The following is a 14,858-nucleotide window of genomic DNA, read 5'->3' as shown; positions in this document are numbered from 1 at the left end:
TTTATTTATTCATGAGAGACACGGAGAGAGAGGCAGAGACATAGGCAGAGGGAGAAGCAGGCTCCATGCGGGGAGCCCGATGTGGGACTCGATCTCAGGTCTCCAGGATCACGCCCTGGGCCAAAGGCAGGTGCTAAACTTCTGAGCCGCCCAGGCTGCCCATTTTCTTTTTTTCTTTAGCAGTGATCCCTTTATGATGACTGTAAGGGTCCATTATGCTTGTTGTTTATTGTCTGTCTCCCTTCCACTAGACTGTAAACTCCACAAAGCTGGATATTTGTCGTGGTCACTGGTCACTGTCGTGTCCTGATTGGCCAGAGCAGCATCTAACACCTAGGAGGTGCTCAATAAGCGTTGAATGAATGAGTGGAATCCGCAGTGTTGATCTGTGAAGAGTCTGGTGGACACACTCCTTCGCTAGGGGGGAGAGGCACACAGCGGGATCACCTTCATGGGGTGCTACACTCCTACCTGCAGCGTCTCTACCCCACCTGGCCTAGGGATCCCCAAATCCCTAATCCACATTCATTGTTAGACTGGGGGAACCAACAAATCGGGGGCTTCCGGGGCAGCCCGGGTGGCTCAGGGGTTTAGCGCCGCCTTCAGCCCAGGGTGTGATCCTGGAGACCTGGGATTGAGTCCCACGTCGGGCTCCCTGCTTGGAGCCTGCTTCTCCCTCTGCCTGTGTCTCTGCCTCTCTCTCTCTCTCTCTTTCTCTCTCTGTAGATCATTAATGTATGATACATATATCTCACATTTTCTATATCTCTTCATATTATATATAACATAATACATATATATATATATATATATGGAGAGAGAGAGAGAGAGAGATCATGTAATATATATACTGATGTAGGTAGGTAGATACGTAGATACATAGATAGATAACCACAGTGGAATATTTTATTCAGCCAGAAAGAAAAATAAATCTTGCCATTTGCAACAAATGGATGGACGTTAAGATATTATGCTAAGTGAAATAAGTCAGAGAAGGACAAACACCATATGATCCCCTTTATATATGGATTCTTTTTTTTAAATTTTTATTTATTTATGATAGTCACAGAGAGAGAGAGAGAGGCAGAGACACAGGCAGAGGGAGAAGCAGGCTCCATGCACCGGGAGCCCGATGTGGGATTCGATCCTGGGTCTCCAGGATCATGCCCTGGGCCAAAGGCAGGCGCCAAACCGCTGCGCCACCCAGGGATCCCTATATATGGATTCTAAAACAAACAAAACCAAAGTCATAGGCTCAGAATAGGTTGGTGGTTGCCAGAGGCAGGGTTTGGAGAGTGGGCAAAATGGGTGAAAGTGGTCAGAAGGTACAAAATTCCAGTTATAAAATAATTAAGTCGGGGTACCTGGTGGCTCAGGTGGTTGAGTGTCTGCCTTCTGCTCAGGGCATGATCACGGGGTCCTGGGATCGAGTCCCCCCTCGGGCTCCCTGCATGGAGCCTGCTTCTCCCTCTGTCTGTGTCTCTGCCTCTCTCTCAGTGTCTCTCTCTCTGTGTCTCTTGTGAATAAATAAATAAAATCTTAAAAAAAAAAAAATCAGGGGCTTCCTCCTTAGTGCCTGGCGCGGTCGCAGAGTGGTGGGTAGAAACCTCAAAGGACCCCGAGGAGGAGGAGGTAACCAGCTGTTTACAGGTTGGAAGGAAGCATTCTGGGGTCACTATATATTATGTGTAGTATGATCTACATGTCATACGTGCGCGTGTGTGTACACACCTGGGTGTTAAGCGAGCTCCCCAGCGGCTCCCAGGGGTCCCCGGAGCGCGCGGCGCCCCCCGCGGCAGGTGGGTGACCCCCCCCCCCTGGGGAGCAGTCCTCTATAAAACCGGCCGCGGCAGGTCGGAGAGGGGTGTGCGGGGGGGGGGGGGGGTGCCGGGGTGCGGGGCGGGGGCTCGGCTCTCCCCGCCCACCGCGGGGCGGGGCGCAGGCTCGGCGGCTCCGGGACCGCGCGCCCCTGGAAGCGCCACCCGCCCCCCGCGCGCCTCCCGGGCTCCCTGGGCGCCCGCCCGGCCCGCGGCCGCCGCTGCCTCCCCCAGCCCCGCGGTCGCCGGCAGCGGAGCAGCTCCGAGCGCAGGTACCGAGCGCGGGCGGGCGCGGGGCGCGGGGCGCGGGGCGCGGGGCGCGGGGCGCGGGGCGCGAGACCCGGGACCCAAGGCGGAGGCGGCGCGGCCCCCGCTGCTCCGGTGCCCGCGGCCGCCCGGGCCGCCCCGCACGCCGCAGGGGACCGTGGCCGCCGCGCCCGGGCTGCCTCTGCGGCGGCGCGGACCCCCGCCCTCCCCACGCGGGGCTTCGCTCGCGGCCCCCGCCCTGCCGCCCCAAGTGCTCGCGGCTCCCCACGAGCGCGCGGGGCGCCCACCTGCCGCGGAGGGGCTGCCCTCGGCCGAGCGCACGGTGGGCCCCTGCACCCAGCGCCCGGCCCCGGCCCGGCCCACTTCCGCCCCCCCCCCCGCCCACCTGTCCACTCCGGGTCCCTTCGCGTCCCCGGCCCCTCCCCCCACTCGCCCCCTCTAGGGGACTCTGCTCCCACCTGTCCACTCCGGGTCACCTCGTGTCCCCGGCCCCTCCCCCCGCCCGCCCCCTCTAGGGGACTCTGCTCCCACCTGTCCACTCCGGGTCACCTCGTGTCCCCGGCCCCTCCCCCCGCCCGCCCCCTCTAGGGGACTCTGCTCCCACCTGTCCACTCCGGGTCCCCTCGCGTCCCCGGCCCCTCCCCCCACTCGCCCCCTCTAGGGGACTCTGCTCCCACCTGTCCACTCCGGGTCACCTCGTGTCCCCGGCCCCTCCCCCCGCCCGCCCCCTCTAGGGGACTCTGCTCCCACCTGTCCACTCCGGGTCACCTCGTGTCCCCGGCCCCTCCCCCCACTCGCCCCCTCTAGGGGACTCTGCTCCCACCTGTCCACTCCGGGTCACCTCGTGTCCCCGGCCCCTCCCCCCGCCCGCCCCCTCTAGGGGACTCTGCTCCCACCTGTCCACTCCGGGTCACCTCGCGTCCCCGCCCCCTCTAGGGGACTCTGCTCCCACCTGTCCACTCCGGGTCACCTCGCGTCCCCGCCCCCTCCCCCGCCCCTCCCCCGGGGGGCTCTGCGCCTCCCATCAGGCGCCCCCTCCCCTACGTGTCCCCCCCTCCGTGCTCCTTGGGTCGCCGCCCCTCCACCCCGCCCTGCGCCCTGTCCCTGGCCTCCCACCTGACCCCTGCTGGCGGTTTACGCGCACCGCGGACCCCACGCCCTCCAGGTGCCTCGCCCAGGCCTGCGGACCCCTCCCGGGCCTGCCCTCCTCGCCCCCCGCCCCCCGCCGCCCCCATGGTCCCCGAGCCCGGCCCTGCCAGCAACAGCACCCCGGCCTGGGGCTCGGAGCCGCCGTCGGGGCCCGCGGGCAGCGGCTGGGTGGCGGCCGCGCTGTGCGTGGTCATCGCGCTGACGGCGGCGGCCAACTCGCTGCTCATCGCGCTCATCTGCACGCAGCCGGCGCTGCGCAACACGTCCAACTTCTTCCTGGTGTCGCTCTTCACGTCGGACCTGATGGTGGGGCTGGTGGTGATGCCGCCGGCCATGCTGAACGCGCTGTACGGGCGCTGGGTGCTGGCGCGCGGCCTGTGCCAGCTCTGGGCCGCCTTCGACGTCATGTGCTGCAGCGCCTCCATCCTCAACCTGTGCCTCATCAGCCTGGACCGTTACCTGCTCATCCTCTCGCCGCTGAGCTACAAGCTGCGCATGACGCCCCCGCGCGCCCTGGGGCTCGTCCTGGGCGCCTGGAGCCTGGCGGCGCTCGCTTCCTTCCTGCCGCTGCTGCTGGGCTGGCACCAGCTGGGCCGCGCGCGGGCCCCTGCCCCCGGCCAGTGCCGCCTGCTGGCCAGCCTGCCCTTCGTCCTCGTGGCGTCGGGCCTCACCTTCTTCCTGCCCTCGGGCGCCATCTGCTACACCTACTGCAGGATCCTGCTGGCCGCGCGCAAGCAGGCGGTGCAGGTGGCCTCCCTCACCACGGGCGCGGCCGGCCAGGCCTTGGAGACGCTGCAGGTACCTGGGGCGCGTGGGGAGACCCGGGCCGCGGGGTGGAGAGGAAAGAGCAGCCGTGGGGGGCCCGCCCCGCATGCATCTCACCATATATACGCAGGCTGGTGACCCCTGGGTGCCCATTTCCAGACGCAGCCCTCTTGGGTGCTCCAGACTCAGGGCTGTCTGCAGGACAGCGCCGTGGGCATGTGGGGCAGCTTCCAGAAAGTAAGGCGGGCCAGGGGAATTCAGGGTTTCCCAACCCGCCCCACCTCCGCCTCCCCCGCCTTTCCCATCATGGCAGATGGAACCATCACGGCGTTACCCCACAGGAACGTAGGAATCATTTTTCTCCCTTCATGCTCACGGGGTTCATTATCAAGGCCCGTTGGTGCGGTCCCCCTAAAAGTGTACCTCCTCCAGTGCCGCCCTGGTCAACCAGGCCGCCGTTGCTTCTTTCCTGGAAGTCCCCACGAGTCTCCCTCGGGCTTTCCCCAGCTTCCACTGCGGACGCACTCCTGTCTGTTCTGGGCACAGGAGCCAGAGCAATGGACAAAACAAAAGTGATCCCGTCACTTTTAAGCTAAAAGAGGAGACGTCTCCCATCCCATGTCAGGATGTGGCCTGGGAATCTGGGCCTGCCAACCTCTGCAGCTCCACCTCCTCCCCCTGCCCTCCTTCCTTCTGCACCAGCCACGTGGCCCTCCTGGTGTTCCTGGAAGGCATCAGACTGACTCCTGTGTCCAGGACTTTGCATCGCTGTTCCCTCTGCCTGGAACGCTCTTCCCTTGGGGCTGCCTTGCCTGACTCTTTTTCAGCTCACGGGTCACCTCTTCCTAGAGTGTGTCCCTGTCCACCCTGTCTGCAGACCCATCTGCACTCCCTCACCCTGTTATTCTCTATCTTAACAACGGGTTTACTTGTTGACTCGTTCATTGTCTATCTCCTCCACTAGATTGTAGGGTGGGCACGACTGGGGCGGTTTTCATCGCCGCTGTACGCACTAGGTGCTTACTAATTACTTAGTAATTAGTGGTAAGGCCCTGCAGTGCTGCTCCTGTCACTTAGGCCATAAGGCATCACAGTCTTAGTGTCTATTGTCCTAATCCCCCAAGAAATGGTTGACCAGGCCTGAGCCCCAAAGGATGAGGTCATAGGCCCTGAGACTGGGCTCTCCGATCTTGATGTAGCCCCAGGAGGAGGCTCCTACGGGATGGGTGGGTACCTGGGGGTTTGGGGTGGATGGGGGCTGAAATACAGTCCCCCTGGTCCATGTGGCCCAGAGCTGCAGCCTCCCCATCAACCAGGGGAACAGGGCTTGGGGTGGACAGGAGGTCCTGGCTACAGTCCTACACCCTCCCTCTGTCTGTGCTCACTGGAGAATGTTCCAGAATCGCAGTAGGTGGCTGTGACCCTGACTTGGTTCCCCAGCAGTGGGAAGGCTGCCCTGGGCCATCCACACTCTCTCTCTGGGTTCTTTCAAAGGAGTGGTTCCCAAACTTGAGGCATCTGGAACCACCTTGGACTATCTATCTGCCTACTTTCCACCCACCCACACGCCTCAGGTGGCTTCCTTATCCTGTTTTTTTGCATTTTCTCTCCATCACCTCACTTATCTTTTTACTTCCATGCATTTGTTTAGAAAGGAAACTTATCTCTTCCGGAAATGGAAACTTTTGCCATGCACAGAAGGCAAAGACAGCCTCAGTGAGCGGCAGGAACCCCGGCAGTGGCTTCACGGTCATGGTTGTAGTGGCCCAGCCCCAGGCTCGCTTCCTCTTTGGTGTTAGCGGATGTTAAAGACGTAGCAGCATCAACACCAACTTTCTCTTGACACAACCAGAAGAGCTGGAAGAGTGCTGGAAAAGGCCAATGTTCTCACTCTGGCATTCAGTTATTTTATGGGTCCATTTACCACTTCGGGTCATCTTCCACTTCTGCGCATTGGGGAGCTCGCTCTAGGGATTAAGGATGTGAGAAGGTGACTGGTCCTGGTGGGGCCGGGGTGGGACAGGTCTGGATTTTCTGTCCCCCATGATGCACTTTTCTGTCCATGAGGGTAAGTGGCTGGTACCAGGATCGAATGTGAGACTGTGGCCTCAGACGTGGGCAGGAGCCCAGGGGTGCTGACAGCTGCAGCCCCACAGTCTCTGAGTGCTCACTGTGTGCCAGGCCCCGAGCTAAGTCCTCCAAACACCCACCCAAGCAGGACTACCATCATCCTTGTTTGAGAGATGGGGGGCCTGAGGTTCAGAGAGAGAGAGAGAGAGAGAGATGGGAAGTGTCAGACCCAGCTGCTAAGCAAGCCTCCTGCATGCCTGTTTTCCTTATTGTCTGCACAACTGCCTACATTTGTGGAATTTGTTTCTGGGATATAGACTCCATCTTCCTGGGTCATGACCTCTTCCCTCCCACTCAAGCTGGCCTGCCCCCGAGACCGGGCTTCCAGCTGGGCAGTGGAGGCTTGAAGTGCCTGGACCTAAAGGAACTGATGAGGATGAACAAAACTTGGGGTGCATTGCTCTCCTTCCTCCTGTTTCAAGCCCGACCTCGCCCTTGGCTCCCTTCCCCAATCCAGCCGTTAGCTTCCCCACGGAGGGTGGAGGGAAAGGGGGATGCAGGTTCCTGAGGCCTCAGCTCCTCTGGGTCTGAGGACACGGTGACTGAGCAGGCACGAGCATTTTAGTCAGCCCCCCCAACCCCCATATCTATGTAAGTATGTGAACAGGCTTTTCAGAAGCCACTGATTAGCTCAGAGGTTTCGGCCCAGGTTTCCTGGCCCCTCGACTATGAGGTAGGGGGTCTTGCTTCCGGCCCAGGCAGAGACTGGGGAAGACGAGGGGGCGTGGGGAGAGCAGTTTCGGAGTGAGTGAGATGCGGCCAGGGTAGGGGCAGAGGGAGAGAGAGGCAGACAGAGCTGTGTGCCAGGGTGGCACGGTGCTCATCCTCGGGAGGGACCAGGGTGGGAGCTCCGGGGTGGAGGGCGGCCGGGGAGAAGGAATCTGTCGGGGAGTGTCCCTCCCCAGCCTCTTGGTCCGTGTGCCATGACCTGTGCCTTCGGTCCGGAACCCTTTCCCTGCTGCCCTGCTCTTCCCTGCTCCCACCCCTTTCTCTTCCAGGTCCTTCTCGCTGCCTTCCCTGCCTTCCCCATCCCCCCATCTTCCTCGCACCCCCTCTCCCATCAGTTTCTCCCCTTCTCCTCCTCCGCCAGCCTTCTCCACCCTCCCTCACCCAACTCTGCATCACTTTGTCTAAGCGATCTGTCTCCCCTTCCACCGCTGTCCTTCCTCCTCCTCAGAGGAGGCTGTGATCACAGAAATATCTCGGAGGAGGAGGAGGAGGGGGCTGAGCTGGGGAGAGGCTGACAGGAGCAGTGCCGAGCATGGCAGCCTCAGCTGCTGCGGGGAACAAGGTGGCCTGGAGCAGCAGAGCTGGGTGCAGGAGCTTGGGCTTCCAGCCGGTCAGGGGTTCAAATCCCGCCTCCTTTCCATCGCTGCTGATGATGTTGGGCAAGTCATTCGGCTCCCACGAGCCCAGGGGTAATGCCGCTTATCACATGAGGCTGTTTGAAGAGTCGGTGGGATAACATCTGTAAGCCTGGCACCTACTGGGCGCTCAACAAGTGTTCCGCCCCTTTCCTCTTGGTGGTAAGATGTGTGGTTCTGGAGAAATCATCCATTTGAGCCTCTCTAGGGAAAAAGCCCACGAAGGCTGCCAATAACAGTGTCATCGTCATAATCAAAGAGCTGAGCTGGACCCTAATAACGGAAATGCCGGCTGACTCTTACACGGGGCCTCCTGTGTGCCAGGCCCTGGTCAGGTGACTTTGTGCCTATTATCTTAGTCCTTACCACAAGCCTATGAGGCGGATGCCACTGTAAAATTGCCATTTTACAGATGCGACAGCTGAGGCACAGGGAGGTGAATCTCTTCGCTTGAGGTCACACAGCTAGGCAGCAACAGAGCCACCGTTTGAAACCAGACAGTCTGGCTCCAGAGTCTGTCTTAGAACCCTCGCACTACGAGTAGATGATCGGAACAATTTTTGAATTACACAAAAGAATACATAAATACACTTTAAAATAAAAGCCCAGGGGGTGCCTGGCTGGCCCATTCATTAGGGCATTTGACTCTTGATCCTGGGGTCATTGGATATAGAGCCTACTTAGAAAAAGGAATAAAAAAAAAAAAAATCCAGCCAGAGAGATAAAGTGAAAGACCCTCCCAAATCCCACCCTGTCACCTTCTGTTCCCAGGGACACTCTTAACGATTTAGGATATGTCTTTCCACTCCTTTTTCTTTGCGTTTCCATGTTTGCTTATGCACCTGAAGGGACTTATTGCTCTTTGTTTCATGTATTTTTTAAGCAAATGGAGTCCTGTTGTATCAATTATTTTGCAACTTGCCATTACTACTTAATTTTGATATTATCTCTTGGAGATCTTTTCATTTGGCCAATTATATTCTCTTTTTTTAAAGATTTTATTTATTTATTCAGAAGAGACACACACATACAGAGAGGCAAAGACACAGTCAGAGGGAGAAGCAGGCTCCATGCAGGGAGCCCAACATGGGACTCAATCCCAGGACTTCAGGACCATGCCCTGAGTTGAAGGCAGGCGCTAAACCACCCACGGGTCCCCGGCCAATTATATTCTTTTAAACATCTGTGTCGTAGTCTATGGTGGGAATCTACCATGGTTTGTTTAACCACCATCCTTCCATGCACGTTTAGGCTGTTTCCAGTTTTTTCCAGGAATAGTGTTGTAATACACATTTCCATATATGCCGAGCGTGCAGACGTGCATGGGTATTTATTGAACGTAGGAACCTGTAAGTGGTGGAGCTGCCTCCTGGAAGGGCACTGACAGACTGTCTTCCAGGAGGCTGCCCTTGATGGCGACACATGCATGTATAAGGGGCACACAAACGCCAGGACATGGTGACAAGGGCAGAGGGAAGTGGGCAGGGTAAGGCTGGCGTCAGCTAGATCTCAGGGTGAGGCTGGGGACTGCCACTTACCTCTGCTTCATGAGGGCCTCTTGGTGACAGAGGTGGGGATTTCTATAACCTCCCCCCCCACAACATGGAGGCGGTGTGATGGAGTGGAAGAAATGCAATTTCTGGAGTTAGAAATGACTCTGAATGCCTGACTTAACACTTAGCTGCTGTGTGACTTCTGGCAAGTTGTTTTGCCTCTCTGGACCTCACTGGCAAAAGGGGGAGAATAATACCTACCCCATGGAAAGACTTAATGGCTTGACTAATGCTGACATGTAGTAACTGTTCCCTAAATGCAGACGATGGTGCTGATTGGGGGTCACTTGGGGTGCTTTGCTTTGAGGCCTTGTACTGGGACGGTGTGAACTGGGCAAGGTCCTCTATCCTCTCTGAGCCTTGGTTTCCTTCTCTCTTCCTTTTGTCCTGTATTCTTGGGTCAACTCTTTAGGGAGAAGAAGAGAAAGAAAACCCAGGATTTTCCCAGGAAAATTCCTAGAGAGGGAATCCGAGGCCATCTTTAATTCCTTCTCTGGAACTCCCATCCTAGTGATTGCCTCCCACCCAAATATTTCTCCAGTGTCTCCGTTCCCCAGTGTCATAGAGCTCTGATAAGATCAGGGCTGTCTCTCGCTCCCCCAACCCCCACAGGTTACCAGAGGTCAGGGGGGTATCTGTGTGGGTGGCTCCTCTGGAGGTGGTGGCTCCCTCCTTCCCTACTGTCTGTCCCCATTGATGGCAGCAATATGAAGGTATGACAGATCTTTGGAGGAAGCAGGAGCCTCTCCTCCAAGCTGACCATGGTGGGGCCACAGAAGCCACCTAGAGTCTACTCTGGAAGGGAGAAAAGGAGAAGACGAAAGACAAAAGCAGAGCCTTTCCCCCTCCCTTGCTACAGCATGGTGAGTCAGAGCATTTGTCCTGACATCTGTCAGGCTGCTTGGGGAGCCTGAGCTGCTGGCAGAAGGACAGGGCCCCTGAGGGTGCTCAAAATTTCCCCAGCCTCCAACTCCACTTGAACCAACCTCAAGGCTACCATGTATGTAGCACATACTCTGTGTCAGGTGCCGTGCATGCATTTATTATCCACAGCCTCGCTACAACTCCACAAGCTGAGTATTGTTTTTCCCATTTTACAGATGTGGAAACAGAGACTGTCTCAAGATCACAGAGCGAGTAAGTGGTAGAGGCATGACTTGAAGCCAGATCACTTGTCTTTACAAGTCCAGCTCTGGCCTCCGCACAAGGCTGCCCCACCAAGACAGAGGAGGGGAAATCAAGGGCTTCTCTTAGGCTGCTCTTTGTGAATTTGTCCTTGGCATTCATATAACCAGATTTCACCTGGACCCACATACCGAGGGGGTGGGAGTGTGCTTCCTCTCTCCCCTCCTGCCCACTGCCATTCTGGACTCCGGCCTCTCCATCCCATAGAAGACAGCGTAGACCTGGGGTTTCAGCACCATGGACAGGACCCCAAGCCTGGCCACCCGGAGGAGGCGGGAAGAACAGGGCTGGGAAGGGAGCCCCTGCGCCTGAGAGCTGGGTGGGGGTTTGGCTTTGGTGCTCCCCGGGACTGACACATCTTCTTGGCTTTGCCTCCTCCGCCCCCTTTCCATCTGCGAAGGTTGCCTGGGAATCTGGTTCCCTTCCTGCCTCCTTCTAACTCTTCCAATTACCCTATACTCACTCAACCCACCTCTGGCTCCCTCAAGAGCTCAGCTGGGCTCTCCTGCAGTTTAGGAAATGGAGGAGGAGCGCCTGGCTGGCTCAGTTGGAGGAGCATGTGACTCTTGATCTTGGGGCTATGAGCTCAAGCCCCACGGTGGGTGTAGAGATTATAAATTTTTTTTTAAAGATTATTTTATAAAAATAAAATCTTAAAAAAGAAAAGGAAAAAAAAAGTTGGAGGAAGCCCTTGCTCCCAAAGTCCAGGTGTGTTCCCAGGGAACACATGAAACCTTTACACAGTTCAGTCAACTGTGCACACCTTGGCACGCTGGTATTTACTTAAACTGTAAATGTGGCTGGGTCTCACTTTGTGTAACACCGATGTACGAAACTCCAAATTGATTACAACACACAGTTTAGAGGGGGGCTTCGTGGCTGGACCTCACGGTGGTCTCGGAACCTGCTGGAAATGTGGGATGTTTTCTTCTCTGTGAGTGCATGTGTACAAATTTATAAGCTTTTTGTTCTTTGGGGAAATTTTAAAAAATAGATTTCATGGCTTCTCAATGAGCTCAGGAGGTTGAAAAAGTTAAAAGAACAGCTGGACTAAAGGATTGTCTGGTTCAGAGCTTTTTGATGTTTTGGGACTGCTGGTTGCCAGTTTGCAAAGTCAAATTTTAACCCCCTCATGCCTGTGTCCCTTTCGATGGCTGCTGCAGGGCAGCTCCCTTCTCCTTCTTTTCTGCCCCATACTCCAGCTCTTGAGGTTAACGTTTGGGAATGAAGATGTCTGTCTGTCCACAGTGTAATTTGAGTTGTCAAATGCCAAGGTCACTAGCACCCCTCGTAGTCTAAAATTGACTTCATTGCAAACATTTACTCTGTGCACATGTTTTCAGAAAAGCACTGTATCTTGTGTAGCACGAGGGTAGCGGTCCAGGCAAAATCATTACTCCCAAATATGAGGAGAATCCATATATGAAGAGACTGTCATGCTCTGGGCAGCAGCAGGATCTTTTTTGTCAAGTACTGTTTAATAGCAACTATTCTTGGAGGGCTAAAGGCTTTGTGTGGTGCTGGGGCTCATGGTCATGTGTGTTGACTGGTACCGAGTGTTGTCCTTTGTGAGGTGGGTGGCGGTGGCGGTGTGGGGGGGTCTTCTGAATTGTCTGATAGTGTTGCTCTGTCTCTCTGCCCTTCCTAGAGATCCTTGTGTCAGGATCAGGGCTCAGTCTATTGCTGAGCTCAGGCCACAGTCTGGGGCTAAGGATGGGCTCAGTCTGGTCCAGGGTTAAGGCTCCGTTTGAGACCTTGGTTGTGTGGGTCTCAATCTATGGCAATTCTCAGGCTCAGTCTGGGACCATGAGCAGGGGCTTGGCTTATTGCTGATGTCAGCACTTGGTCTAGATCAAGGTTTACTCTGGAGTCCAGGTCAGGTCTACTATTGGGATATCTAGGACTACAGATGGGCTCAGTCAAGGCTCAGGAGGACTCGGTTTATTGCTGGGACTAAGGCTCCACGTAGAATGAAGATCGAGGCTCAGTCTGTGGCTGGGATCAGGGTCAGACTGGGGCTCTTTCTCAGGTGACTTATGTGTGTGGCCTTGTGTTTGACAGGTGCCCAGGACCCCACGCCCAGGGATGGAGTCAGCCGATAGCAGGCGTCTGGCCACCAAGCACAGCAGGAAGGCCTTGAAGGCCAGTCTGACACTGGGCATCCTGTTGGGCATGTTCTTTGTGACCTGGCTGCCCTTCTTTGTGGCCAACATAGTCCAGGTAATGCCACCACAGGGGGCAGGTGAGTCCAGGCCTTGCTGGGGGAGGCCCCGAACTGCACCCCAGCCCGGACACGGGGATAGAGGAGGGCGGGCTGCCTCTCATGGCATATGTGTTTGTGGGTGCTTGTCCCATCCGTGCTGGCTGGGGTGGTCTGTGGCTCTGCTCCAGGGCCGAGCATGACGTACCCCATCTCTCCAGGCTGTGTGCGACTGCATCTCCCCAGACCTCTTCGATGTGCTCACATGGCTGGGTTACTGTAACAGCACCATGAACCCCATCATCTACCCACTCTTCATGCGGGACTTCAAACGGGCCCTGGGCAGGTTCTTGCCATGTCCCCACTGCCCCAGGGAACGCCGGGCCAGCCTTGCCTCACCCTCTATGCGAACCTCTCACAGCGGCCCCCGGCCGGGCCTGAGCCTGCAGCACGTGTTGCCACTGCCTCTGCCACCTGACTCCAATTCTGACTCAGGCTCGGGTTCCGGTGGCTCCTCAGGCCAGCAGCGCACGGCCCAGCCCCTGCTGCCTAGAGAGGCCCCCCGGGAGCCCCCGCCCCCCACCAGGGTTGCAGCTGTAGTCAATTTCTTCAACATCGATCCTGTCGAGCCCCAGCTGCAGCTGCACCCACTTGGCGCTCCCACGAACTGACGCGGGCTTGGAGCTGGTCAGTGGAGCGCTGGACTAGATGGGATGAAGTCCCCAAAGGCCTTGGACCAGCTCTTGGCTAAGGCTGGGAGGCTGCAGGTCTCCTGGAAGCCCTCTGAGTTCCAGTGGGGTGCACTGACCCAGCCCCCACTGCCCGCCCACTGGGAAAACAGCTGGCTCAGATAAAATTTTCTCCAGGATGCTCTTGCTGAGTGTGACCTGTGGGTGTGTGTGGAGGTGGCTGGAGGGCTCTGGCAGAGGGGAAAAGGACCTCTTGGTTCAAGTTAGGGTGAAGGCAATTATCTCCTTTGACATTTGATGAGACTGCAGGGGAGGGATGCCTCTATCTGCAGAGGTAGATTAGTGTTGGGCTGAATCCCTCACTCCTCCGGGGGCTGCCAGCATTAGTGTCACCTCCCTGCAGTTCGTTAAAAATGTACGCCTCTACCTACCCCCCACCCAAGACCCACTGAGTTAGAATCTGCACGTTAGCAGGAGCTCCAGGTGACATGTGTGCACATTATAGTTTGGGATGCGCTGGCTTGGATGATCTGTAACTGTGAGGATGATTTGCTGGTTTTCGGTCTAGCCACTGCCTCAGATGTGTGTGGGGCTGCACAGAAAAACACCTGCCCTGGGAGTCAGGAAGGCCTAAATTTGAATCTCTGCTCCATTACTCACTAGCTCTTGGACAGAAAGGTTCCTTAGCCTTTCAGAGCCTGGTATTCCATGTACAAAGTACCCAGTACCCATGGGTGGTGCTGCTGTAGGTGGTACTTGCTGTTGGTACAACTCCTGGTCATCCAGCACCCCCTGGCCTCTCGCTGTGGGCCCGGAGGGGCTGTTTGTTCCCACTGTTTTCCCATCTCCCTCCTCCCCTTCAGCCCTGGTCCACATCCCACCACCTGACTGACCATGGCTCCCCAACTCTTTGCTCTGGATGCCGAGTGGGGCTCCCATCCCCACTCCCAGGCTGCTCCACCACGACTCCTGGGGGCAAAGAGGGAGCTGGTGGTTTCTTGCTCAACACCAGGAATGGCTTTCCCTCCACCCTGAACTTCCTTGGACGTGGAAGGGAACCAGCTGATGGAGATAGACCAGCCCATGGCCCCACTGCCTCCTGGCATCCCTGGTCAGCCAGGGAAATAGAAGCGGCAGCCACTTGGGTCAGCAGAGCGGTCTCTGGTGTGGGTCGCTGCCCTCAGGCAGCTCGGTGGACCCTGGCACAGGGGCCTGGGTTGTTTTTGAGGGTGGGGGAAAAAATCTCTTGGTCCCCACAGTTTACCTGCCATGCGGTCCTTTTCATTCTGAGGCCCCATCAGGCCAAACTCCCAGGGAGCCCTCCACAGTGGCCTGGCGCTCTCCTTGGTGCTGATTAGATTCAACTCTGGCCCTGGGCACTGGCCACAGAGGGGCCATGGTGCTCGTTGGGGCTCCCTCTCTGCCCCCAGCCCTGCCTGAGTGGACTCCGAATAAACGCTACCTGAGGCGGTGACCGTGGTGTGGACTGGATTCACTTGAGGGGCCCCTGGGGTTGGAGAAGCATTTGGTGAAGTGGGATGAGACCTTGGGCAAAATGAGCCGTCTGAACTCCTAGCAGCCATTCTGTAAATATTTGTTGAATGAACAAGCAAGCGCGCATACGTGAGGATCCCCTCAGCTCTAATATTCTAGTTCCTTCTGCTGTCCCCCTCTGGGCTGCCTCCCCCAGAGCTTATCAATACTTTCTCTGCCTGAGCCTTGGTTTCCCCATTTGCACA

At 57.1% G+C, this 14,858-nt stretch overlaps 1 protein-coding gene across 1 annotated transcript; it reads left to right on the top strand.

Annotated features, from left to right (window-relative positions):
- Positions 1 to 2,822: 2,822 nt before the first annotated feature.
- Positions 2,823 to 14,593, top strand: HTR6 (5-hydroxytryptamine receptor 6). Its single transcript, XM_025447203.3, has 3 exons — positions 2,823 to 4,031; positions 12,292 to 12,450; positions 12,652 to 14,593. The coding sequence occupies exons 1-3, from the start codon at positions 3,318 to 3,320 to the stop codon at positions 13,099 to 13,101; spliced, it is 1,323 nt and encodes a 440-aa protein (XP_025302988.1). The 5' UTR covers positions 2,823 to 3,317; the 3' UTR covers positions 13,102 to 14,593.
- Positions 14,594 to 14,858: the final 265 nt, after the last annotated feature.

Source organism: Canis lupus, chromosome 2, assembly GCF_003254725.2.
Source record: "Canis lupus dingo isolate Sandy chromosome 2, ASM325472v2, whole genome shotgun sequence".
Classification (NCBI taxonomy): domain Eukaryota; kingdom Metazoa; phylum Chordata; class Mammalia; order Carnivora; family Canidae; genus Canis; species Canis lupus.
Note: the sequence above shows the minus strand (reverse complement) of the source record. Positions and strands in the feature narration are given on the sequence as shown.